Source organism: Corythoichthys intestinalis, chromosome 1 (genome assembly GCF_030265065.1).
Source record: "Corythoichthys intestinalis isolate RoL2023-P3 chromosome 1, ASM3026506v1, whole genome shotgun sequence".
Lineage (NCBI taxonomy): Eukaryota > Metazoa > Chordata > Actinopteri > Syngnathiformes > Syngnathidae > Corythoichthys > Corythoichthys intestinalis.
The window spans coordinates 33,501,457-33,528,999 of record NC_080395.1 but is presented as its reverse complement, the minus strand read 5'-3'; the positions used below and the strand labels follow the sequence as shown (position 1 = coordinate 33,528,999).

The following is a 27,543-nucleotide window of genomic DNA, read 5'->3' as shown; positions in this document are numbered from 1 at the left end:
ATGGGAATCGAGATCCGATTCCAATTCCGAATCGGTTCCTAGTGTTTCGAGGCCTCGACATCACAAAGAAAAAGCCTTAATGATCCCTTTAACAATTCCTAAAGACGCGTATTGCGTGATTATGTGACGTGACGTGTCTTGTCCAGACGCATCAAACTATCATGACGCCAAGAACCACTCGCTTCAAAGTTTGGCTACACGTCACCAGGAAAGAGGGTGAAAATGAAAGGTTACGATGGTTTAGCACGAGCATTGCAGCCGTAAACATAACAATGACAGCATGTAGGTTCAAACGCTCAAAAGTGTGTCTTCACTTCATGAGGAAAAATTACAACAAAGCGACTTGCAGTCATTGCAAGGTGGAGATAACTGCATCGGGAGGGAATACGACTGTTCTGTCCACATCGAGGAGCTAAGGCTCAGTCCTGGCTATACAGCTAGCTAAACTCCCGAATGACGATGCAGAAGACGTTGGTATAATTTGCTGACTTTATTCAACCATCACTTGAAAAGTGAAACTAAAATTAGAAATGAAACAAATCCATTTTGTCCCCAATAACAAACAGGTTCGCATCAACGTAAATCAGCGATGATTAGCTGCTAATACAGCAATAACACAAACGGTTAGCATGCGTTCGCTAGCATTAGCACATCGTTCAAACCACTACACAACTGGATTTAAGTCCGATTGCGAGGGGAAACACCAACAAACAACACAAAAGAGGATACATACAGGCGTTGCCTCTGTAGATATTTTACAAACATTAACAAAGAACGTAGGCTCGTAGCAGTGTTTCCCTCTCTCGCTAACTCGCTCACTCGCTTGGATGCGGCACTTCTTCTTCGCGTATAAGCGCGCTCTTCTTCAAAGGAGCGCGTTCTTCTTCGCGTGAGGAAGCGCAAGGGCGCCCCCACTTGAATGTGAAAGCACACTAAAAACTAAAAGGCATGCATTTCAATATAATGGTAAATAATACACTTTAACACATATTGCCAAAGGCAGAACAACAACCTATATTCTAAAGATACACGATAATATCGGTCACCGATAATTATCGGCCGATAATGGCAATTATGACGTCACACAGATAATCCAGATAATAAAAAAATTCAACCGATAATGCAATCCGATAATTATATACTTGATTTTGCCTCCAAATGTGCTCAACCGAAGAATTCAGCACGCCGCCTCCTCAACCCCTCCCTTCTCTGAAGCCCCTGAGGGAGGAGGGGTTGAGGAGGCGGAGTTACAAGACAAGAAGTAGTTGAATATTATGGCGGCTGTTACTAAAAAAACGACGCTCTCGCCATCTGCGAAACATGTACCATAGAAGTTCCATGAGGCAGAAAGAAAGCGTCCTCATTCAAAACCACAAACCCAGCAGCCATTTAAAACTGCATCACAAAGAATTTTGGAACGAATGTGCGGCTGCTGCTAGCGGGAATGCTAAAGCTATTGTAAACACTAACCAAGTTAAAGTACAGGGCTTGTGACGATACAGAGTCGGGCTGTTTGGGAATGCAGCCCAAGGCGGGTGGTAAATTCACATCTAAGGCTAAACACCGGCACGACTGGAGACCGAAAGTCGGCAAGTAGCCGTCTTCCGACGGAGCCCGCCGCTCTGGCCGGTCCGAGCCCGGTTCCCCGGCATCGGGACCTCCGGCGAACACCCCGGTTTCTCGAGCGTTCCCCCACGGCGTGCGAGCAGAGCCAGGACCCGAATACGCCGCGGCAAACCGGCTGGGCCGGGCAGATTATCTGGTACGAACGTAGCTGCCGCCAAGACGAGACATGTTTTTTTTTTTTTTTTTTTTTTTTTACCTAAATGACCCGAGAACCAAAGCCCTGGATAAAAAAAATAATGCAGTTTACACGACCACCATTCTTCATGAAAAAGTGATGTCCAGTAAGCAAGCTTATCATGACAGCACAGTGGTTAGATGATAATTTAAACATGGAGAAAACGAAGTCAGCCAGTCAATAATGCATTCAGTATGTAAAATGACGAGCGGCCAGATGACTTTGTAACGAGGCCTTTATTTTCGGCTCAAAACTCAGGCACAAAACAACACACACGCGGATGCGAGCTCCAACTCCGTCCAGATAGTACTGCCGTGTATCAGTTTAGCTGCTGTGAAGCAAATGTCGTGAAAGCCGCAAATGTAAACAAAGCGCTGCAGAATGGGTACATGACATCTCGCTCTTTTGAGTTAATCATTTTCACAGTGTGCAACAAAGCATATAACATTAGCAATCACTTTTCAAATTATTTAACATAGTTCTTTGATCGATTACAGTCACAGTAGACAATCAAATTCTTAAATCAATATTCTGTAGCCACAAATATTATTCAAAATCTTTCCTTCTTCCAAGTTTTTTTTTTTTTTTTTTAGGAATAAGTATAATAATGTATTGCTTAAAACAAGGCTGTTAAGATTTTCAGCTAGCTATTTTTCTTCCAAGAAATCTGACAGAAATACACTTGAAGCGATGGCAGATAATTTCACTTATTGCCAATAGATTTACACTTAAAACTGACTAGTTTTAAGGAGGTGTGTTTTTCAGTGTATTAATGTTATATATGTTAGGAATGGCATACTTTTAAAGGCATTTTGTGCAACTTAGGTATTTACTCTTTAAGTAATTGTTGCCAAAAGTTTACCATTACACAATGTCAGACAATCTGTCATTATTTAGATGTTTGAATTGACGACTTGTTCATATTTTATGTTGAAAAAAAAAAGAGCAATAAATTATATTTTTGCACAGTAATATTTTCTTTTGTGTATACTTTAAAATTTTACATAAATCTTTTAATAGAATTATTGGCTTGACATTATCGGTTATCGGTTGGAATGAGGAGGAAATTATCGGTTATCGGTATCGGTTGAAAAATGTATTATCGTGCATCACTACTATATTCCAATATTTACCACTATTTTTTATTTCTATTAGAAAAATGTTTTAGTAAAATGTTACACATTCTTGTGTATTTGCCACTTATTGCCACATTTAACATTGAGGCTTTGGGCCTCTTTTGACCTCGTTGTGAGTTTGTAAGGTTGTGACTTCTGATTAAACAAACTCGATGCCAATCAAAACGTTTGTTCTTTTTTTCCCCAAAATTAGAATCAATAAGAGAATCGATAAAGAATTGAATCGTTAAGCAATACCGATAATAGAATCGGAATCGTAAAAATCGTATCAATTCCCATCCCTATAATAGAAGCAAGGCTAGAATGTTGAGTGACAAATAGTGATGGTGCATAGACTTTACTATCAGTTGACGGGAAATGAGGCACGGGGCCGCTCTGTAGGGGGCCTATTTTCAAAAACTTAAATTTCAAATATTTTCCAAAACCAAAGCCGCTTGCGACTTAAAACCTAACCACGCACCTCCCTTAGGCATATATGAGTCTCCGTGAGCAGCGGCATTAAAAAATTTAAAGTCGTTCCCTAATAAAATCCTTACGAATTATTTTTTAATGTAAGTATAGCAAAACTTAAAATGGCAATAAAATTCTCAGATTTTACGCTATATGCACAAAAATCACCAAATGCAGAGATAATCACCAATATTTTCAGGATCAATAGCAATATTTTAAAATGTCAGTTTTTGCCAAAAATTGTCTCAGCATGTCTTGCCGGCTATCTGGCCCTCGTCGTTTTTAGAGTGAAATGTTACAGAAAATAAAACACGTAAAAGCCGATAGTCATTTGTATGGACGCAGAAATGTCTAAATTACTAGGTTTTTTTTTTTTTTTGCTAAAAAACGGGCAGTTGGCCGAAAAGTACCTGATTATTTGAATGTTACGCTATTGTGTATGCATGCAAAATCCAACATGGCGGTCATTTCCAAACAAAGAGCTTTTTCAGTTAAAAATCCTTGTACGAAAGTGCGTAAATCCCAGAATTTCTATAGATATGAACGTTAAACAGCCTAGATTCTTGGTTAAAGAAAAAAAAATAAAACGGGCAATTATCATTCATTTAATGTAAATATTTCAAGCTAAAGTTACACTAATTTTTTCCATGTTTCAAAGTGGTGCTATTTTATATAATAATTACCTTGAGTCCTCGACCAAATCACTCTGGAGACACTCCTGCCTTCTTGTATGCACGAAAACTTTTGTCCCGTTTCCACCTAAATCCGGTGTTAGAACACAGCGTGTGTTTGAGTTAATCACAGTGAAAGCCAAATGCCCTGCCTGGGCCGGCCCCCAACGTGAAGGCGTGGCGCAATGTTTGTGGGAGCTGTCTTGTCAACTTATAGTGAAGTCTATGGATAGTGACACGTCAAGGATGTACCTTGTCTCTTAGTGAAATTCAGTTGGGATTGGCTCCAGCTCCAAATTTTCCATATTTGTCAAAAAGATTATAAGAGTATATGTTGTTATGTATTAACAGTGTGAATGTGTTATGTAAATGCTCAATTGTTTGCTAGTGAACTGGCTGGACCACAGCAGGACCTTCAGGGAGCAGGGAGTGGAAGAGAGCGAGATGCTACTGCTGCGACGTAAATTCTTCTATTCGGACCAAAACGTCGACTCAAGAGACCCAGTCCAGCTCAACCTTCTTTATGTGCAGGTCGGACCGCATTCAACCGCATTTCTATATTGTATGCACTTTTTAATTGCTTTACCCATTTAGGCCCCATTCAATAATCTCATTTTATTTGAGCATGTTGCTGCACAGCAGTACACAAGGAAAATGTAAGTGTTCGTCAACATATACAAATAAGATAAATGATGACGTAAGAATTTTTTATTTTTTCATTCATTCACTGGAAATAAGGAATATTTTGAAGTCAACCAGCATCACAGAATGGATTTTCTTCAACTTTAATCATAACTACTTTTCACTCATATTTCATTTTCATCTAAAAGTTCATCTGATGGCCACGAGCAATGGCCAAAAGGACGTTTTCAGACAATAACCATTGTTTAAATAACATGACAATAATTCATTTAATGCCTTATCTATCATTAATTGATATATTAATTAACATAAGTTAATGCATTTGTTAATGCATTATAAGACAATAACTAATGTTTAAGTAACATTACAATAATTCATATAATCCCTTATTTATAGTTTAGTAATATAATAATTAACATTAGTTAATGCACGTGAAATAATATGATACTAAAGGTTAGGTTATAATATATACAGTGAATAATACATTACTTAACATTAATTCACATATACAATATATACAGTGGGGAGAACAAGTATTTGATACACCACTGTACATTAGTGCGTTAATAAATAGCTATTCATGTATACTGGTTAGGCCTGTCGCGATAACAAATTTTAGTGTGCGATAATTTATCTCATAAAATATTGCGATATGCGATATTGCGCCCCCCCCCCATTTAAAAAAAAAAAACAATTTACAATAACACAGTGAGAATACATTATATATTAATAGATCAAGTACACCCATTTAAACGCGATAAGAAATCACAACTAAAAAAAATAGACCATGCCTCTTAAGTAAAAGACAACAATATTAATACCGCACAGAAACACAGAATAAATATAATGTGGTTTTCAAGAAAAAAATAAATACATTTGCAGTTAATAACTTAAGGATTTAGGCAAATGAAAACTTTTCCCCTCATAGCTTCTGCAATGGTGTTCCATAGGGATGCAACGATACAGTTAAGTCACTGTTCGGTACTATTTTCGATACAGGAGACACGATTTTCGATCTGATTCAATACATATAATGCTCTGGGAAGAAAAATAACAACTGTATTTTTTGTTTCTTTGCAAACGGGCAAAAATTAAATTGCCATCATATAAACATGCATTTTAGTGCAAAATATCTATGTGCTTACTTCTTACTGATCTGAAGAAATTTAGTATTAAAGTGTTGAGAACAATCTTTACTGTTTGTAAAGTGAGGCGAGGCACGCTGTTGATTGCTACAGCTCTCTTAGCAGCTAGGTTTACTACATGAGCAAGTCATCCTATTTGTGGTCCGAATCCATCTGTGTCACGTACTGAATTAACAATATTTGCAGCATTATCTATAGTCACTGGTATGGATTGATTTGGCCTTCTAAACTTCCATTCAGTCATGGCGGTTTATAATTCATCGCTGTAGTATATGGACTACGTGTCCCATAATCACTCTGGGCTCACGTAGCCAATGGCACGTAGCACATCTAGTTTGCTATTTCATGATATCTAGTGTGTGCGCGCATTAAAAAAGTTAGCAAACGCCACAGAAGTCACATCTGCTCATTACTGCACAACACCAGCATATGACAATCGACTTTCATAAAAAGGACGAGTTTGAAGCACAGTGCTCTTAATTTGCCACTCAAATATCCGGTGTTGTGCCGAAAAATAGCCGACCCCGCGTGAAAGTCACCCCTGACGGGAGCGCCAACACGTCAACAACACCGGCATGCCGGAGATGGTCCGCAGTCAACCCGGAGCACTGGCGCAGCCGGTATACGTTCAACAATATGATATAATGGGAACGATTGGCTCCGGCGCTTTTTTTTGCCGGACCTGGAACGAAGATGCATTTTGCGCAGTTGGTAACAAGGAATCCGAACTTTTAACAGCACGTCTGCCGCACGCGAGGCGATAAATAGCAGCAGAAAAATTACCGCCTTCATTTTTATTTATCATGCGATAAATGGAATTATTGCATACTGCGACAGGCTTAATACTGGTACTTGTAAGTGATTGTTCCTAACCTTACGTATGGTATTATTTCACGTGAACGTACCTCATAAGTATTACGTAACCTTAACCCACTACTGAATGTTTTTTGGACCCTTGTTGTAAAGTGTAGCACATGTGTCCCTAAACTAGGAAATTATAAATGCGGAAGCCACCCCCCCCAACCTTTATTACCCATTACAGGACCCTTTTTGTTAAGTGTAACACGTGTCCCTTAACTAAAAAGTTATAAATGCTTATGTTAACAAACCCTAACCCTATATAGGCCTATATATTTTTGGTATTTTTCCAAACTGTTAGTTACGGTCTGGTTATAACTAATGCATTAACTAATACGTTAACTCATGTTAATTAATATATTAATAAATGTTAGATTAGCAATTATATTAATCATTGTAATGTTACTTAAACATTAGTTATTGTCTAAAAATGCATTAGATAATATTAATTAAGGGACCCTTATTGTTAAGTATTACGATTTTATTAATCGTTTTTGTTTTTTATCATTTTTAAGAATTTAATATTAACAATTGTTAATATTAAATTTTATCTAATTGACCAAAAATAATCGCTTGTCTTATAAAGGATTAAAGATATTAAGTGTCAAGAAAAAAGGCTTTTTATTTTTTTAATTTTTTTTTTTTTTTTTTTTTTAACCGAATATATTCACTTGCTCTTTAAAGGGTTAAAGGTCTTAAGTAAGCTTTTGGCTGTCTGCTGTAGTGACCACTGTCCCTGAATGGGTTGTACATTCAAAATACAGCACTAACCAAACTGGAAGACATTTTTTTAAGACTTTGATGTTCACCTCCATTGAAAGATACCAGGCTAATTTTAGAGAATTGTAACAGTAAGTTTCATGGTGGAATGTGAAACAGAAAGACCTGAACTATAGCCAAGGGGCGAGGTCATAGGGTACCTCATAATTTATCAGCTGGATCTTGTAAGAAGCCGAGAACAGCTAGTAATGGGGGGCCCCGTGTCTGGATTTGCTTAGAAGTCTCTTTGCAGCATCACTGTAAACGATTAAATGCGGGTTGACTCTTTTTAAGAAGTGGGTGAGGTCATTTCGAAGAAATGCAGTGCTGAAGTTTAGAAACTCTTTGCTTGCAGTCATCAATCGTGGAGGAACGTAATAGTTGGTTTTAATTGTTAGAAATTGTCTGATTGATGTGGCTTTTCTCAAATGACAAAAAAATTGTTTCGGTGTGTCTAAACATATTTTTTAATCAAACCTGTTCTACACTGATATTGATCATACTTTAATGGAATATTAATGAAGTTTTTGTTCATTCAGGCTCGAGATGACATCCTGAATGGTTCACACCCGGTGTCCTTTGACAAGGCAGGGGAGTTTGGCGGTATTCAAGCCCAGATCCAGTTTGGACCTTACATCGAGCACAAACACAAACCTGGATTCCTCGAGTATGTACCTTCTGCTCAAATTTGGTGTATGTCAAAATCTCCAAGAGAAGTTCCTCTTTGAAGGATCGCTGAAAGTGACCTTAAAAAGACTGGTTTAACCCTTTATTGCCAAATGTATCACATTTGATACACCTAAAATTTCATGATTTTGAGACTAATTCAGATTTCAACATTTCTTTTTGGGAAAAAAAAAGATATGGATGCAAGTCAACACATGAATCTGCAGGTTCCATGAGAAAGAAAAAACAGTATTTAGCAAGGGTTATAGATATTAGAGTGCTTATTACACATATTCATTTTGACTTTTCCTTTTACAAATTGGAAAAAAAGTTTCATTAGGACCTTATTTTTCAAATTTTGGGATTCTCTGATAATTGCTTCATGTTGTTGGTGTTTAAGGGTTAAATTTAAATGGCTGACAGCTAGTGGCAAATTGGGCTCGGGTTCCTGAAACTTGGTTTTACCCATAATTGAATCAGTTTAAGGAGCTCAAGCTTCATTCAAACTATTGACTATGTTTTACTCATTCCCTTCAATATTGTAAATTTCTTTCAAAGTTTAAGTGCAGTGATCCCTTATTTTTTCGTGGTTAACGGGGACCAGAACCGACCGCAATAAGTGAAAAACAGTGAAGTGGCGAACCCCCACCCAAAAAATATCTTTTTTTGTGTGTGTGTGTTCAGTGTATTTATTCACATTTAGCATTGGAAAGAGATACATATAAGAAAAGCTTTTCCCCCAAAGTATAATTTAAAAAAAAAAAATTGTAGATGTACAGTATATTTTAATGAATGTTTTTTAAGCACTTCAAATGTAATAATTATGATAAGTATAAACATGTTACTGTCCCACAAAATTATTTTTAAACAACAATAAGGTAGTAGAAAAATGCTTGGCTTTATTAAATTCTTCATTGAGTGAGTCCACTCAAATCTACTCGAGCTGCTCACTTACACACAGTGAGTTGCCACAGCAACTGCTTAACAAATTAACCCATGATTGACACCTGCGGCGCTTTAAAGTTCGTGTGTCTGGCAAGATCAAACCCAAACATTCGTCAACCATTGTTACCTTTAATAAGCAACTCCAGCACTCAAACAAAGAGCAGTGAGAGGTAGGGAGGAAGTGTGAGACAACAGGATCGGCTCTGGACAGCTCATCTGTATTTTTTTTTAATTGAAAAAAAAAAATCCGCAATGGGCTGAGGGTGCGAAGTTTGAAGCACGAAGTAGCGAGGGGATCGCTGTACTGCAGAAAAATCATGAATATGTGTATTTACTTTTCCCTGAGACCTTAAAGGCTTTGTTAAAAAGCATCATTTGATCATTCAATTATATAAATATGCTTTACCTACACAAACTATGTAAAGTGTCATATTTTTTTTCCTTTTCTCCATTGATATCCTTGCAGTTTAAAGGAATTCCTTCCCAAAGAGTACATAAAGCAAAGGGGATCAGAGAAGAAAATATTCCAGGTGAGGCCACACACTTACTTATTGTTGAGGTTTCCTAAGTAAATCAACTTTGAATCTTTAATTATAAAAAATAAATAAATAAAAAAAACTTGAAAATATTTTTCCAGGAACACAAAAACTGTGGCGAAATGACAGAGATCGAAGCCAAAGTAAAGTACGTCAAATTGGCGAGATCGCTACGGACTTACGGAGTCTCGTTCTTCTTAGTCAAGGTAGGCTCGCAACTCTTACATTCAGTGGATGAAAAAACTACACTCCAGTTTTACCTTCTTCTTGCTTCTTAGAAAAGAGTAAAAGAAAAAAAATGCAATTATGAAGGCCCTTTATCTGCCGTATGGCAATTTTTCGCTGCGCTTTTTGAGTTCAATGGATAAGAAAGAGTCAAAGGAAATTACCCAGCAGGTATCTGGGGTCCACTTTAACTTTTACTGCCTTTCATGTCCTGTAACAAATATCCCTGTTGGCCACTTCCCTGGTGCATGCTGTGAAAACTAGTAAAACTAAAGAAACCACAAGCATGAGCAGGGACTTCTGCCAAGTCCAATATACAGTCAAGGGATTTAGCTTTTGATCCCTTAAATGTCTTGTCTTCTTCCACCCCCTCAATGTCCTCCAATCAGAATTCCCACCACTGTTAATCTAAAAATACTAGGGCTGTCAAACAATTAAAAACTTTAATCGAGTTAATCAGAGCTTGAAAATTAATCGTAATTAATCGCAATTCAAACCATCTCTAACATAGGCCATATTTTTTCTGCAAATTGTTGTTGGAATGGAAAGATACATAGAAACATTCTACATACTGTACATAAGTACTGTATTTGTTTATTATAACAATAAATCCGCAAGATGGCATTAATATTATTAACATTCTTTCTGTTAAAGGGATCCAGGGATAGAAAGACTTGTAAAAGATAAATTTCAGTACAAGTTATAGTAATTTTATATTAAAACCCCTCTTAATGTTTTCGTAAGAATGAAATTTGTAAACCTTTCAATCAAAAACTAAACTAATAGCTCGCAATTGTTGAAGTCGCCGAGCGGGACATCACATGGGCTTTAATTACATAAGGTAGTGATTGAAATACACCACAAGGTATCAATGGCGAGTTTTAAATTAATTCGAGATCTAGTCAAGGCAAATTCTGAGTAAGCTTTATGTGTATTTTGCACAGCTATTTTGATTGGGAATGCCAGTTCACTTTGCATTGAGCGCTTTTCTTTTTATGAACATTATTTTTTTGAGGGATAGGAATATTATTTTTGTTGTGCTTTCACTAAATGATACTGTAGCGACTTAACTGTTCTGCCTAAATGCATGATGGGAAGTTGGGCAACCATGACTTTCAGTGCTGGCTACAAATTGTATACAGTATGTTCTGGTTGTGTTCAATTAAGCGTGATAAGAACAAGATTGTCTCCTGTGAGAGATAGGAATTTTATTTTTGTTGTGCTTTCACTAAATGATACTGTAGCAACTTAACTGTTTCGCCCAAATGCATGATGGGAAGTTGGGCAACCATGACTTTCAGTGGTGGCTGCAAATGGTAAACAGTATGTTCTGCGTTGTGTTCAATTAAGCGTGTTAAGAAAAAGACCATCACCTGTGAGAGATAGGAATATTATTTTTGTTGTGCTTTCACTAAATGATACTGTAACAACGTAACCGTTCCGCCCAAATGCATGATGGGAAATTGGGCAACCATGACTGTCAGTGCTGGCTGCAAATGGTATACAGTATGTTCTGCCTTGTGTTCGATTAAGCGTGTTAAGAAAAAGATCGTCACCTGTGAGAGATAAAAAATTTATTTTTGCTGTGCTTTCACTAAATTATACTGTAGCGACTTAACTGTTCTGCCCAAATGCATGATGGGAAGTTGGGCAACCATGACTGTCAGTGGTGGCTTCAAATGGTAAACAGTATGTTCTGCGTTGTGTTCAATTAAGCGTGTTAAGAAAAAGATCATCTCCTGTCATTCTTCCCCACGTCGCTCGCCACAATACTTATATTTGTAGTGAAAGAGTTGCCAAAGCTTAGGCCAATAAAAGGCGCAGTCCAATGAACGCCAGTGTCCACTCGCATTTCTCTGCCTTTTCGCTCTCAATGTGCTAAAACGGCGTCATTTTAAACTGTTTGAGGCAACGCATAAACGGGTCATTCCGTGCATGCGTTAATTGCGTCAAATATTTTAACGTGATTAATTAAAAAAAATAATTACCACCCGTTAACACGACAAATTTAACAATTAATTACCGCCCGTTAACGCGATAAATTTAACAGCTCTAAAAAAATACTAGGGCTGTCAAACGATTAAAATTTTTAATCGAGTTAATTACAGCTTAAAAATTAATTAATCGTAATTACTCGCAATTAATCGCAATTCTAACCATCTCTAAAATATGCCATATTTTTATGTAAATTATTGTTGGAATGGAAAGATAAGACACACGACGGATATATTCATACAACATACTGTACATCAGTACTATATTTGTTTATTGTAAAAATAAATCCACAAATGGCATTATTAACATTCTTTCTGTTGAAGTGATCCACGGATAGAAAGACTTGTAGTTCTTAAACGATAAATGTAATAGTTACAAGTTATAGTCATTTTATATTAAAACCCCTCTTCATGTTTTCGTTATAATAAAATTTGTAAAATTTTCAATCAAAAGTACAGTTAATAATAATAAGAATAAAAATAACAATAATAAAAATAGAGTGAAAAGTTTTACGTGTATTTTGCATAGTTATTTTGATATGGAAATTGTTTAACTGTGTGTCAGAGTAGGGCCTCATTACTATAGATTGAAGTGCTTTTCTTTTTGTGAACTTTTTTTTTTTTTTGAGAGATAAGAATATTATTTTTGTTGTGCTTTCACTAAACGATACTTATGTTTGTTGTGAAGGAGAAGCTTATGCCAATAAACGGCGCGGTCCAAAGAACGCCTGTGTCCACTCGCCTTTACTGTACAACATATACAATGGGAAAACCCATTGGCAGTGTATCAAATACTTGTTCTCCCTTGTACTGTACTTGTACTGTATCTGTACATATCTTACCCAAAATAAAACAAGAGACACATAATTGCCACTAAAAGAAAGAAAACTTACCGAAATATGTGTGGAGCACAAATAGCAATCTGCATTGCATTGTGAATACAGCATAAACGTCTCACAACTACTAATTCTCTCACGTTTAGAAGACATAACATGAGTATGGAACGGCGCTGCCCTCAAGTGGCCGGTGGCATTCTCTTCACTCTTAATGTCCATAAACGGCCTCATTGTAATGTTTGAGGCAATATGCCAGCGGGTCATTCATTGCATGCGTTAATTGCATCAAATATTTTAACGTGATTAATCTAAAAAATTAATTAACGCCCGTTAACGCGATAATTTTGACAGCCCTAAAAAATACTGATTACTTTGACCATTAAATAAAATGAGTGCCCTATAAATGGTTAGGCTAATAGTTAAAAAGTAATTTTTAAAAAAGAAAAGTCATGTTCATAAAAAAAAAAAAAAACTACAGGAATATATTCATACCTATTTTAATCTTAAAACCCACAAATCTCAAAGGATAGCTTGCCTCTCGGTCTCATCTCAGCTTTCACTCGGAATTTGTTTGACCTTTGTCATTTGGGGTCTGCCTTGAGTGTAATCCGACAGAGCAGAGGCATTTAAATATAGTACGGCCTTCAGCCCCCCCCCCAACCTCGTAACCCCCCTGGAGACCCCACATAACTGACATTCCCTCCATAACTTTTGCACAAGTAGACCTCAATGACCCAACGTCACGGACCATGTTATGTTCGTCTGTAGCTCCTGAAACCTTTTAGCTCCTTTTTCTTGGACGATCATTAGTGATTAGTAATGACAAATGTAGTCTGAGTCTATTGTTCCTATCCTCTCAACATAATTCCACATAAAGGGGAGGGTTTCATTCTTTCATTCATTCATCTTCCGAACCGCTTATCCAAAAGACCAAAATAAAAAATGAGTTTTTTTCACTGGGGACAAAAGCTATAAAAATCGATAATGTAATTTCACAACACAATCCTTGACTAAAATAACCCTCAGACAAGAAAATTGTCGGAAACTCTTGACTAAAGTGATCCACAAAAAAAAAAAAAGCACAGTATACAGTACATGCACAAACTAAATTAATGACAGTAATGGCATTGTGTGAATTTTCCATGCTAGTGCTTCCCTGTAGTGGTGTCCAAACTAGGCCTGAGGGCCAAGGGCGGCCAGCTGCACAGTTTTTATTGGCCCGCAGCAAATTATGAAAATACACTGGTACCTCTACATACAAAGTTAATTCGTTCCAGTACAGAAGAATACATTATTATTCCATTAATTCGTTGTACAACCCGAAAACCTACACTAAATCCTTAATAAATTCTGCTGGTACTATTCTAAATAGAAATAGCACATAGCACAACAAATGAATTATTAGGAATAAAACATTAATAATAATAATAATTCCTGTAATAATGTAATTAATATGGTTGTAATGTGGCGGATGTGTTTTTCGTGATGTACCTGAACGCACCGCGTGGCTGACGTCACAGTAAGAAAGGTGCAGTTGAAATTTTACTTTTAACGTTCTGTTGTTGCTGGCTTTAACTGCGCACAACTTCTGAAAAAAATTATGAAAAACCTGACGAAGCTGCCGATCTCTTTGGCGATGGTACCACAATAATAATTGTCACCTTAGCCTATAAGGACTGGCGAACGGAGGTCGGAGGAGGACCGTCGAGATCGTATTCTATGGCAGTACTGCTGAGCCAGGTCACAGATGCGCAGCCCACGCTCATATTTGTCTATAATTTCCATCTTCATTTCAATGGTAAACGTTGCCTTTTTCCTTTTCCACCTCTTGCACTAACCTTCTCGGAACCTGTGTTGATTTCTCTCACAAGAAAATTCGCCGTGTGTCCGTCTGAGGCGCTGTCTTATCATCGTATTTTGTGCATGTCGTCGGAGGTAGAAACAAATGGCGAGTCAAATTTTACGTCTGATGTCAAAAAGATCGTGTGTCGAAGCGATCGTATGTCGAGGTACCACTGTATCTTTGAATGAAGCCTGCACAAGAAGCTTTAAATCAGCCTATATTCTGTTACACTAAATGGAGCGAGTCCCTCAATACTTTAGGGTCAAAACCAATTTGCGAAACTTTAGTACAGTGGTACCTCGACATACGATCGCTTCAACACACGATCTTTTCGACTTCCGACGTAAAATTTGACTTGCCATTTGTTTCTGCATCCGATGACATGCTCGAAATACAACGATTTATGACAGCGCTGCAGTTTCTTCTTTTTCCCGCAAGACGGACGCATGGCAGATTTTCTTGTGAGAGAAATCAACATGGGTTCCAACAATGTTAGTGCAGGTGGTGAAAAAAAAAGAAAAATGTGAGGCTTACGATTAAAATGACCTCCGTTGGTCAGTCTTTATAAGTTAAGGTGACAATAATTTACATCTCTAAAAAATCACCAGCTTTGTCGGGTTTTTAATCATTTATTTCATAACTTGTGCAACACAACATGCCTACTGTCTGCTGCAGCTGAACAAAGTGAAAGTAAAATGTTTTCTCTCACTCTGTCAAGTCAGCCACGCGGTGCGTTCATATACACCACGCAAAACACATCCGCCACATTAGAACCCGATTCGTTACATTATTACAGGTATTATTATTATTTTTATCATTACTGTTATGTTATTTTTCTTCCTTTTTTTAAATTCATAATTTATTTGTTTTGCTCTGCGTAATTGCTATTTGCAATAGTACCAGCAGCTTTGATTAAGGATTTTGCGAAGGTTTTCGGACTGTGGAAGGAATTAATGGAATTATAATGTATTCTTATGGGAAAATCCGTCCTAGAACGAACTTAGTATGCAGCGGTACCAATGTATTTTATTCTACATAAATAATCTTATATAAGTCGTTCGATCGATTCCTGCCATGCCGTCAAATTAGATTGGACGTCGATCTCCGTCAATGGCAGTCAATGACTTAACACTTAAAAATAAATACATTTTTAAAACCTGTTATGTTTTATGGTGGTATGACAAAATATCAAAATGGTGATACAGTGGGGCAAATAAGTATTTAGTCAACCACCAATTGTTCAAGTTCTCCTACTTAAAAAGATTAGAGAGGCCTGTAATTGTCAACATGGGTAAACATCAACCATGATAGACAGAATGTGGAAAAAAAACAGAAAATCACATTGTTTGATTTTTAAAGAATTTATTTCCAAATTAGAGTGGAAAATAAGTATTTGGTCACCTACAAACAAGCAAGATGTCTGGCTGTCAAAGAGGTCTAACTTCTAACGAGGTCTAACGAGGCTCCACTCGTTACCTGTTTTAATGGCACCTGTTTTAACTCATTATCGGTATAAAAGACACCTGTCCACAATCTCAGTCAGTCACACTCCAAACTCCTCTATGGCCAAGACCAAAGAAATGTCGAAGGACACCAGAGACAAAATTGTAGCCCTGCACCAGACTGGGAAGACTGAATCTGCAATAGGTAAAACGCTTGGTGTGAAGAAATCAACTGTGGGAGCAATTATTAGAAAATGTAAAGCATACAAGACCACTGATAATCTCCCTCGATCTGGGGCTCCATGCAAGATCTCACCCCGTGGCGTAAAATGATTACAAGAACGGTGAGCAAAAATCCCAGAACCATATGGGGGGACCTAGTGAATAACCTACAGAGAGCTGGGACCACAGTAACAAAGGCTACTATCAGTAACACAATGCGCCGCCAGGGACTCAAATCCTGCACTGCCAGACGTGTCCCCCTGCTGAAGCCAGTACACGTCCATGCCCGTCTGCGGTTCGCTAGAGAGCATTTGGATGATCCAGAAGGGGACTGGGAGAACGTGTTATGGTCAGATAAAACCAAAATAGAACTTTTTGGTAGAAACACAGGTTCTTGTGTCTGGAGAAGAAAGAATACTGAATTGCATCCGAAGAACACCATACCCACGTTGAAGCATGGGGGTGGAAACATCATGCTTTGGGGCTGTTTTTCTGCAAAGGGACCAGGACAACTGATCTGCTTCTCCATGATGAGCTTCTCCAGATCTCAACCCCATAGAAAATCTGTGGAGGGAGTTGAAAGTCCGTGTTTCCCAACGACAGCCCCAAAACATCATTGCTTTAGAGGAGCTCTGCATGGAGGAATTGGCCAAAATACCAGCAATAGTGTGTGAAAAGCTTGTGAAGAGTTACAGAAAACGTTTGGCCTCCGTTATTTCCAACAAAGGGTACATAACAAAGTATTGAGATGAACTTTTGGTATTGACCAAATACTTATTTTCCAACATGATTTGCAAATAAATTCTTTAAAAATCAAACAATGTGATTTTCTTTTTTTTTTTTCCACATTCTGTCTCTCATGGTTGAAGTTTACCCGTGTTGACAATTACAGGCCTCTATAATATTTTCAAGTGGGAGAACTTGCACAATTAGTGGTTGACAAAATATTTATTTGCCCCACTGTATATCGTGATACTTTGTATCCCAAAAGGTTATCGATATGCTCCTGTCAAGAAACGAGATATCGTTTTAAAAAGGTGTCAATAAAAAAAAAAAAACGGCTGCCATTGATGGTGCTCGATGCCCAATCCATTTAGACTGGGAACGTTTGCTGATTCAAAACCAGAGCATTCACAGTCATTCGGTCCGATTTTCGGGGCATTTACAGGTCACTTGCTTTTCATTTTAGGTTATTTACAGGTCATTTCCTGTTGAGTTTGAGTTACTGCCTATTCATTTGGGTGACTCCCAGGTCACTTCCTGTTCTGTAATGCAAAATAAACAGAAAGTTACCCATAAAATACCCCAAAATCAACAGGAAGTAACTGAAAATCAATAGGTCAATAACCTTAAATGGCCCAAAATTACTCATTGCCTGGTATTGGCTGCCAATGAGGGCCATAGACATTCAATCCGTTTGAAGTGGGAGGGATGGCATCGAATGAACATTCGTTCATTTTCTGCCACACTCCCAGTTCAAATGGATTGGACAACTACAGTGATGAACTCATTCCAATTCATGGCAGAAGCTTGTTTTTCTGTTAGTTTTTTGTATAATATCCTAGAATGATTTCCTTACCAATGTATCGAAAATCGTTGTATCGCTATATCGTCAGATCATTGTCATCGTGAGCTTTGTATCGCAAATCGTACTGTATCGTGAGGTACCAAGAGGTTCCCACTCCTAATGTTTTACCTGATTCTTATCCTCTTTTTAACTAATGAAAGTAGAAGTATTTCAAGTTGGCCTTTGCATCCTTCTATTTTTCTTAAAGTGGCCCTCAGAGAAAAAGTTTAGATAACCTTGCTGTACTTGCTGTGAATTGCCTGTCAGTCAAGTCTAGGCTAAAGAACCTTAGAAGGTGGATATTATGTAAATACTGTATTCTACACTGTTTGTCATTAGATAGCAACATTGACTCCTGCATCAGAAGACCTTTTAGAAAATAGGCACATCCCAAAAGACTTAATTGGTTCTTAAATTTCATAAATATAAGTGTCTTTCAGTGAGATAAATGATTCCCCTAATTGTTTTCATCAATAGTAACACAATCCTTTTATTTCCCATTTAATTCCAGGGCTTATTCTTATTCCTAACAAACTGAAAGATGAATCCAAACCGTGTCCCATTGTTGATATGTTCATATAAACAGCATTTCTGACATGTTTTCCTCTTCAGAACCATTTAAAGTTTCCAATCCAATTCTAGCGCACTATCAACACCTCTACCATTACAAAGATAACAATGATTGCTTACAATTTGCTGTCGAACATGTTGTTGCATTAGTAGCTATTTTGTAGAATTATTGGAAACAGCTCTCAGTATGAGGCAGTGTACTTTTACAGCCTTCAAGCGGCAATCACAATGATAAACCTATTGTACAATGAATATCTCTCTGTCAGTGTCAGATAAAATAGATCTCCGTCTTCTTACCCTACAATGGGGCAAATAAGTGACTACTAAGTGACCACTAATTGTGCAAGTTCTTTCACATGAAAATATTAGAGAGGCCTGTAATTGTAAACATCGGTAAACCTCAACCATGAGAGACAGAATGTGGAAAAAAAAAACAGAAAATTACATTGTTTGATTTTTTAAGAATTTATGTGCAAATCATGATGGAAAATAAGTATTTGGTCAATACCAAACGTTCATCTCAATACTTTGTTATGTACTCTTTGTTGGCAATAACGGAGGCCAAACATTTTCTGTCACTCTTCACAAGCTTTTCACACACTGCTGCTGGTATTTTGGCCCATTCCTCCATGCAGATCTCCTCTAGAGCAGTGGTGTTTTGGGGCTGTCGTTGGGCAACAACTCCCTCCACAGATTTTCTATGTGGTTGAGATCTGGAGACTGGCTAGGCCACTCCAGGACCTTGAAATGGTTCTTACGAAGCCACTCCTTTGTTGCCCTGGCTGTGTGTTTGGGATCATTGTCATGCTAAAAGACCCAGCCACGTCTCATCTTCAATGCCCTTGCTGATGGAAGGAGATTTTCATTCAAAATCTCTCGATACATGGCCCCATTCATTTTTTCCTTTACACAGATCAGTCGTGATCAGTCAATCTTCAGCAGGGGGACACGTCTGGCAGTGCAGGATTTGAGTCCCTGGCGGCGCGTTGTGTTACTGATAGTAGCCTTTGTCACTGCGGTCCCAGCTCTCTGTAGGTCATTCACTAGGTCCTCCCGTGTTTTTTTGGGATTTTTGCTCACCGTTCTTGTTATCATTTTTGACGCCATGGGGTGAGATCTTGCATGGAGCCCCAGATTGAGGGAGATTATCAGTGGTCTTGCAAGTCTTCCATTTTTTAATAATTGCTCCCACTGTTGATTTCTTTACACAAAGCGTTTTACCTATTGCAGATTCAGTCTTCCCAGCCTGGTGCAGGTCTACAATTTTGTCTCTGGTGTCCTTCGACATTTCTTTGGTCTTGGGCCTCTTGGCCATAGTGGAGTTTGGAGTGTGACTGACTGAGGTTGTGGACAGGTGACTTTTATACCGATAATGAGTTAAAACAGGTGCCATTAATTCAGGTAACTATTGGAGCCTCGTTAGACCTTGTCAGAAGAAGTTAGACCTCTTTGACAGCCAGAAATCTTGCTTGTTTGTAGGTGACCAAATACTTATTTTCCACTCTAATTTGGAAATAAATTATTTAAAAATCAAACAATGTGATTTTCTGTTTTTTTCCCACGTTCTGTCTCTCATGGTTGAGTTTTACCCATGTTGACAATTACAGGCCTCTCTAATCTTTTCAAGTAGGAGAACTTGCACAATTGGTGGTTGACTAAATACTTACTGTATTTGCCCCACTGTACGTGCTTGTATGTGACTTAAATTCAAGAGGATTCAAAGATTTTTATTGTCTCGTCATGTTTATCATCCTAATTGTAACGTAAATAGGAGAAAATGAAAAGCAAGAACAAGTTGGTGCCGCGCCTACTGGGTATCACCAAAGAGTCTGTGATGCGGGTGGACGAGAGGACCAAAGATGTGGTACAAGAGTGGCCGCTCACGACCGTCAAGAGGTGGGCTGCCTCACCTAAGAGCTTCACACTGGTAAGATTAATAAGTACAGTATTTGGGTACTGTATTTTCAAATTTTGGCTTCAAAATTGATGAAAAATTAACTTTCACTTCACTCAGGTTTTATGCTACATATTTATCAACAATTGGCAATATTTAAACGAGCAAATGATTGATTTGCTTGTCTTACAGATCAATAGTAACATTTTTCTTTATTAGTTATTTCAATATTTACATTATTTGGCGTAATCACAGTCACAGGGTTACAAATCTGGACTAAAGATAGCTTTAACCATGCATAGAAGCTAGCAATGTAGCTAGTTGATACTGCTGATCGAAAGGACAAATTTACTTATGTAAATAAGTTAAGAAAACAAAATCAGTTGTCTTATTTAGAGTTATCCGATAATGAATTTTTAACCCTTATCCCAAAGTGCCCATGTCCAACTCCAAAAATCAGATACAGATACCAAACCGATACCGATATACTAGTCCTTCTAAAAAAAATTGCATATTATGATAAAGTTCATTATTTTCTGTAATGTACTGATAAACATTTGACTTTCATATATTTTAGATTCATTACACACAACTGAAGTAGTTCAAGCCTTTCATTGTTTTAATATTGATGATTTTGGCAAAAAAGTCAAGAAAAAAACAAAACTCCCTATCTCGAAAATTAGCATATCATGAAAAGGTACTTTAAAGAAGCTACTACTCTAATTATTTGACTCAACAAATTAACTCAAAACCCATGCGAAAGATTCCTGAGGCTTTTAAAAACTCCTAGCCTGATTAATTACTCAAAACCACAATCATGGGCAAGACTGCCGATCTGACTGCTGTCCAGAAGGCCATAATTGACACAGTCAAGCAAGAGGCTAAGACACAGAAAGAAATTTCTGAGCGAATAGGCTGTTCCCAGAGTGCTGTATCAAGGCACCTCAGTGGGAAGTCTGTGGGAAGGAAAAAGTGTGGCAGGAAACGCTGCACAACCAGAAGAGGTGACCACACCCTGAGAAAGATTGTGGAGAAGGGCCGATTCCAGACCTTGGGGGACGTGCAGAAACAGTGGACTGAGTCTGGAGTAGAGTACTGACCATGGCATTACTGTGCTCAATTGGCCTGCCAACTCTCCTGACCTGAACCACTATATTTAGTAAATAAAACATTATTTTTCAAACATTTACTGTTCATTTTATTTTATTTTTTGTACTATGAATGCAAATGGTTTGCTCACATAAGCAATCCCAAGCATTTTAGTTTAGAAACATCTAATGGTCAATAAGCATAACTGTCGTGCTAAGGTGTGACCAGCTCTTGTATGAAGGCAGAATGCTTCTACATTCACTTTGAAGGCAACATGCAATTTTGGCCCAAAATCAATAATGAAAAACAAATGTTGATATTATCTGATATCATTTTGAAATGCTTTTCTCGGCCGATATTATCGGCTATTGACAACTCTAGTCTTATTCTTATGGTACTGTATGCATACCGGAATTGCATGCGATAGAAAATTAGTCTAGCGTATCATGTGATTCACTTCTTTTTTTTTTTTTTTTCTTCCATGATCAAAAGGTTATGATAACAGGGTCCTGTAAATGTTATGGGACACATGTTCCATGAATAATAATTCATATTTAAAGTATTATCGGTCATGAAATAAATATTATTAGAAAAACTAAATGAGATTTAATCTGGTCAATTCACTATGCTCATTTTAGGTCGGCATTTTATGGGGTAATCCAGATTTATTTTGTAGAGTGGTACCTTTATATACAATACAAAGTTAAGTCGTTCCAGGACCTTGTTTGTTGTAAGTCGAAATGATCTTATGATAGTAACCCTTTTCCCATAAGAATACATTATATTTCCATTAATTCGTTCTACAGCCTGAACCTACCTACCAACCTTCACTATATCCTTAATAAATACTGCTTGTACTAATACAAATGGTAATTACACAGGGCAAAACAAATAAATTATAAATAAAAATTGTAAGAATAATAATAATTCTTTTAATAATGTAACGAATCCAGTTCTAAAGGGGTGGACGTGTTTTGCGTGCTGTACCTGAATGCACAACGTGGCTGATGTGAGAAAGTGAGAAAGGTGCGGTAGAGATTTTACTTTCTCTTTAAATGTTTTGCTGTTGGCGTCAACTGCGGCAGACAGTAGGCATGTTGTGTTGCACAAGTTCTGAAATAAATGATTGAAAACCTGCGGCGCTGTCATAAATCGATATTTCGAGCAGGTCGTCGAATGTAGAAACAAATGGTGAGTCAAATTTTACGTCGGATGTCCAAAAGATAGTGTGTCGAAGTAATCGTATGTGAGGTACCACTGTATTTTTAAATGTGTCAAGTTTTTTTTGGTTTTAGGACAAATACATTTTCTCTGAAAAAGTTTTGTATTTTGAATGTGGATTAAGTTTCAAGGGTAGGAACTATCAATTCCTCCAATTCTGGAATGACCCGTATGGGTGTTCCCCTTCCACACAGGGCACAGGGTTTGTCTTTTTACTTATTTTGCACTCATTCTAAAGCACACTTTTGTCTCTATGTTGCTAAATCGGCACTCTGGGACTCCAGTGAACCCTACTGTTTCCCTCGCTTCTTAAATTCCCTCTTGCGCTTGTTTGGCTGAACCCCTCTTCTCACAAGTCGATATTTCCCCTTGTGTGTGCAGCCACGAGTCAATGGACAACACCGATTTAATCTTGCAGGAACAACCAACCTTAATTCAGATGAGTGCTTGGCAGGATTAACCTGCCTCCTTGTGAACTACTAATTAGCTTTGTTTAGGTGTCGTCTGACTTTTTCTGTGTACATTCAGGATTTATCGAGTTAACGCTACTTTGTTGAATTATGTATGTATATGTATGTGTGTGTGTGTTTGTGTGTGCAGGACTTTGGGGAGTACCAGGAGAGTTACTACTCAGTGCAGACCACCGAAGGCGAGCAGATCTCGCAGCTTATTGCGGGTTACATTGACATCATCTTGAAAAAGGTGAGGTGTTTATTTCCACATAGAATATCCACAGTATTTTCAAAAAACTGGAATAGAAAATGGGTGTATTACGCAGGTGCACAAAATAATAAACGGTGCAAACAGTGTTGTTTTTGGCAGCCATTTTAATTTTCATTTTAGTCTTTTTTTGCCGAAAATACTTATTAGTCTTAGTCATATTTTACTCATTTCAAAATTGGTTCGTCTTTGTGTAGTTTTATTCGACAAGTCTCAATTTTTTTTTTTTGTCTATAAACTTCAAAAGTTTTAGTCCATGAATAGATAAATAGATAAAAGGTTTCCAACAATTTTGAATGAACATAACAGACAAGCACATAACTGTCGAGTCTACAAGGACACCACCATTTTCATAATGATAATACACGCTCAGCAGGAAAACAGCACATTATTTGCAATTAATTAAACTCACCTGGGTGCCACGAACTGTATGTAAAATGTTTTCCAAGAGTTTAAGAAGACACCGAGTCACCACGCTAAATGCTAATGCTCATACGAACGCTATGCTAAAGCTACTAGTTGGTTTAGTGTGTGATGATGATTCAGCACCAGTGTTGTTAATAACGACGTTAGAGTATAATGGCGTTACTAACGGCGTTATTTTTTTCAGTAGTGAGTAATCTAATATATTACTTTTCTCATCTTGGCAACGCCGTTACCATTACTGAGGCTTTAAGGCGTGCTATGCGTTACTACGTTGGTTGAATGACGCGAGAAAAGTCTGTGAGAGACACGACTTTACGGAGATGAGAGCGAGAAGAGCGAGGGAAGGGAGTTGTGACGCCGTTGCAAACGCGATGCTAGGTGACTCTAATAATACCTGACTGTGCCGATAGTCTACAAACTACGCCCAAATGATGCTAAGGTAGATATCATAAGTATATGCGAAAGGACAGACACGGCGGCATTAGCACATGTAGATGCAAAATGATCGACTCCTGTTGTAGAGAACCTCCCTAGCGAACCTAAGTAACTTTTTTCCCCCCAAAATACTCCTAAATCGGCAACATTTTGAGTTGAATCTATCTTTAAATGATGACAGTTTTAAAACTTTCCATGTCGAAAGTAGACCGAAGGGAACTAATGCAATAACGGGAGCAATTTTAACAACTTTAACAGTTGATTCACAACATTAAATGACTTCCAAACATAGCAAAGGTTACTATCTAGTTATCGCAATATCCGCAATATCCCTGTGTCTAGTGAAGTTTAGGGTAAAGAATTGGGCTAGGGCCAATTTTTGCCAAGTAACTAATTACTCTTACATTCAGGTAACTGAGTTACTAACGCAATTACTTTTTGGGAGAAGTAATTTGTAGCTGTAATTAATTACTTTTTTAAAGTAAAATTAACAACACTGAACTTTAAAGGCTAAAGCAACATGGCATATCCAGCCAAGGTAAGAAAGCAAAACTTACCAAGCAGCACCTGACACATATGTTTCACAAAATGAGGCTGGAATGGGTACAGGTAAGCGTGTGCGTGGGTCGGGGGGGAGTCACAGCATGTCACTTGAGTGACACGGCCAAACACTGCTAAATGCGTTCCATCTACACATACCCGTACAATAAGAAAATATCACACATTGTGAATTTATGACGGAAATTGGCAAATTGTTATCTCGTTCTCGTGTCGTCAGAAGACAACTGGCATCCATCTCGTTATGTTTTAGTCTCCCAAGACACGTTTTCAGCACGTCATCGTGACGTCGTCATGAAAAAATTGTTCGTTGACAAAATATTTTCGTTATCGTCATCGTTGACGAAAACAAGAAACTGCGTGCAAGAAGAATGTTTTTCAAAATCCTTGCTACCCCTGTTACTTAACACAACACTTTCTAATTTCTTAGATTTGCCTAGTTGTGATCATTTTATTTGTAGTTATTCAGAATATTGTCATGACTCTCATTTTCTAAATTCTACCAGATACTTTGATGGTGTGTTTCACCTAAAGAAATAGAAAAATAGTGTAATTATGTTTTTTAAATTTTATTCTTCTCATACAGAAACAAAGCAAGGATCGTTTTGGATTGGAAGGTGACGAGGAAGCAACCATGCTTGAGGAATCTGTATCTCCAAAAAAGTAAGCGCTTAACACATTAGTCTCAAAACATGATTTTATTCGGCATCATTCTCTACAAGTTGTTCGATGTAATTGTAATAATAAAGATAAAAACATACAAACTATAATCTCTTTCGATTGTTGCACAGATAAAAGTATTTAACCAGAAACCGTAAAATAACGTCAATAAAACAATATAATCTAAGAAGATTGGAAAATGAGTAGCATATAATATAATAAAAATATAATAATATTAATGTTAACTTAATCTCATATTAATGTCTGCTTGAGCTACTTTAGAAAATGCACACGATACATCAGTATAAAACAGTATGCTGTTATTCTGCAGTTTTATCAGCCATGCTATGATGGTGTTATTTATATAACACAATGTTATTGCATACTAGTCTTACAAAAACAGCATATCACACAGTAGTTTTTCCAATTTCCTCCTCCATACCAAATTGGAGCACGGTTCACACATCTATTTTCCAGGACTTCATTTCACCACACTTGCGCTTCCTCCCCTGGACTTTATCCCGGGAGATAATCTCCGGGGGAAATTTAGTAGCACTGGAAAAGCGAAGCCTCGATCCGAACGTTTCCTGATTAGACGCGCGGGCTCATTTTCCCGTCCCCGCCTCAACTTCCTGTTGAGGTGATTTAATCTGCCTTGTTTTGATGTGTTGTGCTAACTAATGCTGGTTGGTTGCGATCGCAGGTCCACCATCCTCCAACAGCAGTTTAACCGCGTGGGCCGAGCGGAACACGGCTCGGTGGCGCTTCCCGGAGTCATCCGATCGGGCTCCATCGGAACAGAGTCGTTAAGCATGGGCTCCATGCCGTCTCCTCAGCAGCAGATTACCATGGGTCAGATGCACCGTGGACATATGCCACCGCTGGTAAGACCTCCTGGCTCAATGATTACTTTTATGGGGGGAGGTAGGGCATCTCGCCTGTTTCTATTCACCCTCAGTCATTTCTCTGCTGTGTGGGAAAGATGGGTCCTTAGCCCCTTGTCGCCTAGGTAATAGTTAGTGTTGCACCAATACCTATAATGCACTAAAATGACATCTTCGGTATCGGCGGATACTAAGAAATACAATGCCGATTTTGTCCAATATGTACTTTTCGAGATCTAGTTTTCAATCTCTGGTCACCCTATCCAAGATGGCCGCCAGCTATACACGCTGCTATTAAAAAAAAAAAAAAAAAAAGGAGAGCTTGTTGCCCTTTCCAAGAGGATGATAGCGGTCCAATCGTGTAGCATCCAATCATCCTTCTGCTGTGAATTTTTATTCGCTTATATCTAGTACACTTTCAATCCATTTACTGCAAATGGATTGTCTGATCAAGCCATGATGGCAATTACTTTGCATTCATGTGAGTATGCATTAATTTTAAATTTTATATTTTTCAAATAACATGGTATCGGTACAGTATCGGTGTCGGTGGATACCACACAGGGAAGCATGATAAGGGAATTGTCAGGTTTTAAAATGTACTATTTAGACCAGCAGATTCAAAATTGGACCCTGGTTGCCAATTGAGGCCCACTGGATAGATTTTTTTGGGTGGTCTCTTTGAACTTGACACCTAAGTTTTGTAATTGTGCGGCCCCCCCTGTCATTTCTCTGGACTTCTTTTTTTTATGTACAGTATGTATATATACAGGTAGTTCCCGGTTTACAAACAAGTTCCGTTCCTGCGCTGGCGATGTAACCCAAATTTCCGCATCGGAATTAACCCTTTAAATACCTCAAAACACCCTCTAAAAAAAAAAAAGAAAGAAAAAACTAAGCAAAAACATGTATTTTACGTCATTGTACTGTCCTCGCCAAAACGTTGGATCTAAGTCCTAGCTAGACAGTGAGCTAAGCTCCGAAATGACGATGTCAGACGTCCGTGTGGTTTGCTGACTTTATTCAGCTGCTCATTGCATCAACACTTGCAGAATGAAACTAAAATAAAATTAACTTAAATCAGTCTCATCTTCAATAACAGCAATTCAAATTTGTGTTTACAATGCAATAACAAACGATTAGCATGTATCAGTTAGCAACCGCACTTCATCCCAAATAATCACATAAGCTCGCCTCAAGTATTCGACCACAATTGAAAACGCACAATAAACAGTACAAAATGGGTTATATGTAAGGTTGCCACCTTTAAGAAATAAAAATAAGGGACGCCCCCCCTTGCGCCCTAAGCCTTCCGGGTGAAAAATAGGGGCATCCCCAAAACTCCTAA

At 37.8% G+C, this 27,543-nt stretch overlaps 1 protein-coding gene across 1 annotated transcript in view; it reads left to right on the top strand.

Annotated features, from left to right (window-relative positions):
- The window catches only part of tln2a (talin 2a), a 195,098-nt gene that overhangs the window by 79,660 nt on the left and 87,895 nt on the right, over nt 1-27,543 (top strand). Inside the window, exons 7-14 of the mRNA XM_057832454.1 lie at nt 4,447-4,589; nt 8,002-8,129; nt 9,540-9,603; nt 9,711-9,815; nt 20,080-20,235; nt 23,113-23,214; nt 25,238-25,314; nt 26,015-26,195. Of these exons, the coding sequence (XP_057688437.1) occupies nt 4,447-4,589; nt 8,002-8,129; nt 9,540-9,603; nt 9,711-9,815; nt 20,080-20,235; nt 23,113-23,214; nt 25,238-25,314; nt 26,015-26,195 (956 nt within the window). The remainder of the gene's footprint in view (nt 1-4,446; nt 4,590-8,001; nt 8,130-9,539; nt 9,604-9,710; nt 9,816-20,079; nt 20,236-23,112; nt 23,215-25,237; nt 25,315-26,014; nt 26,196-27,543) is intronic.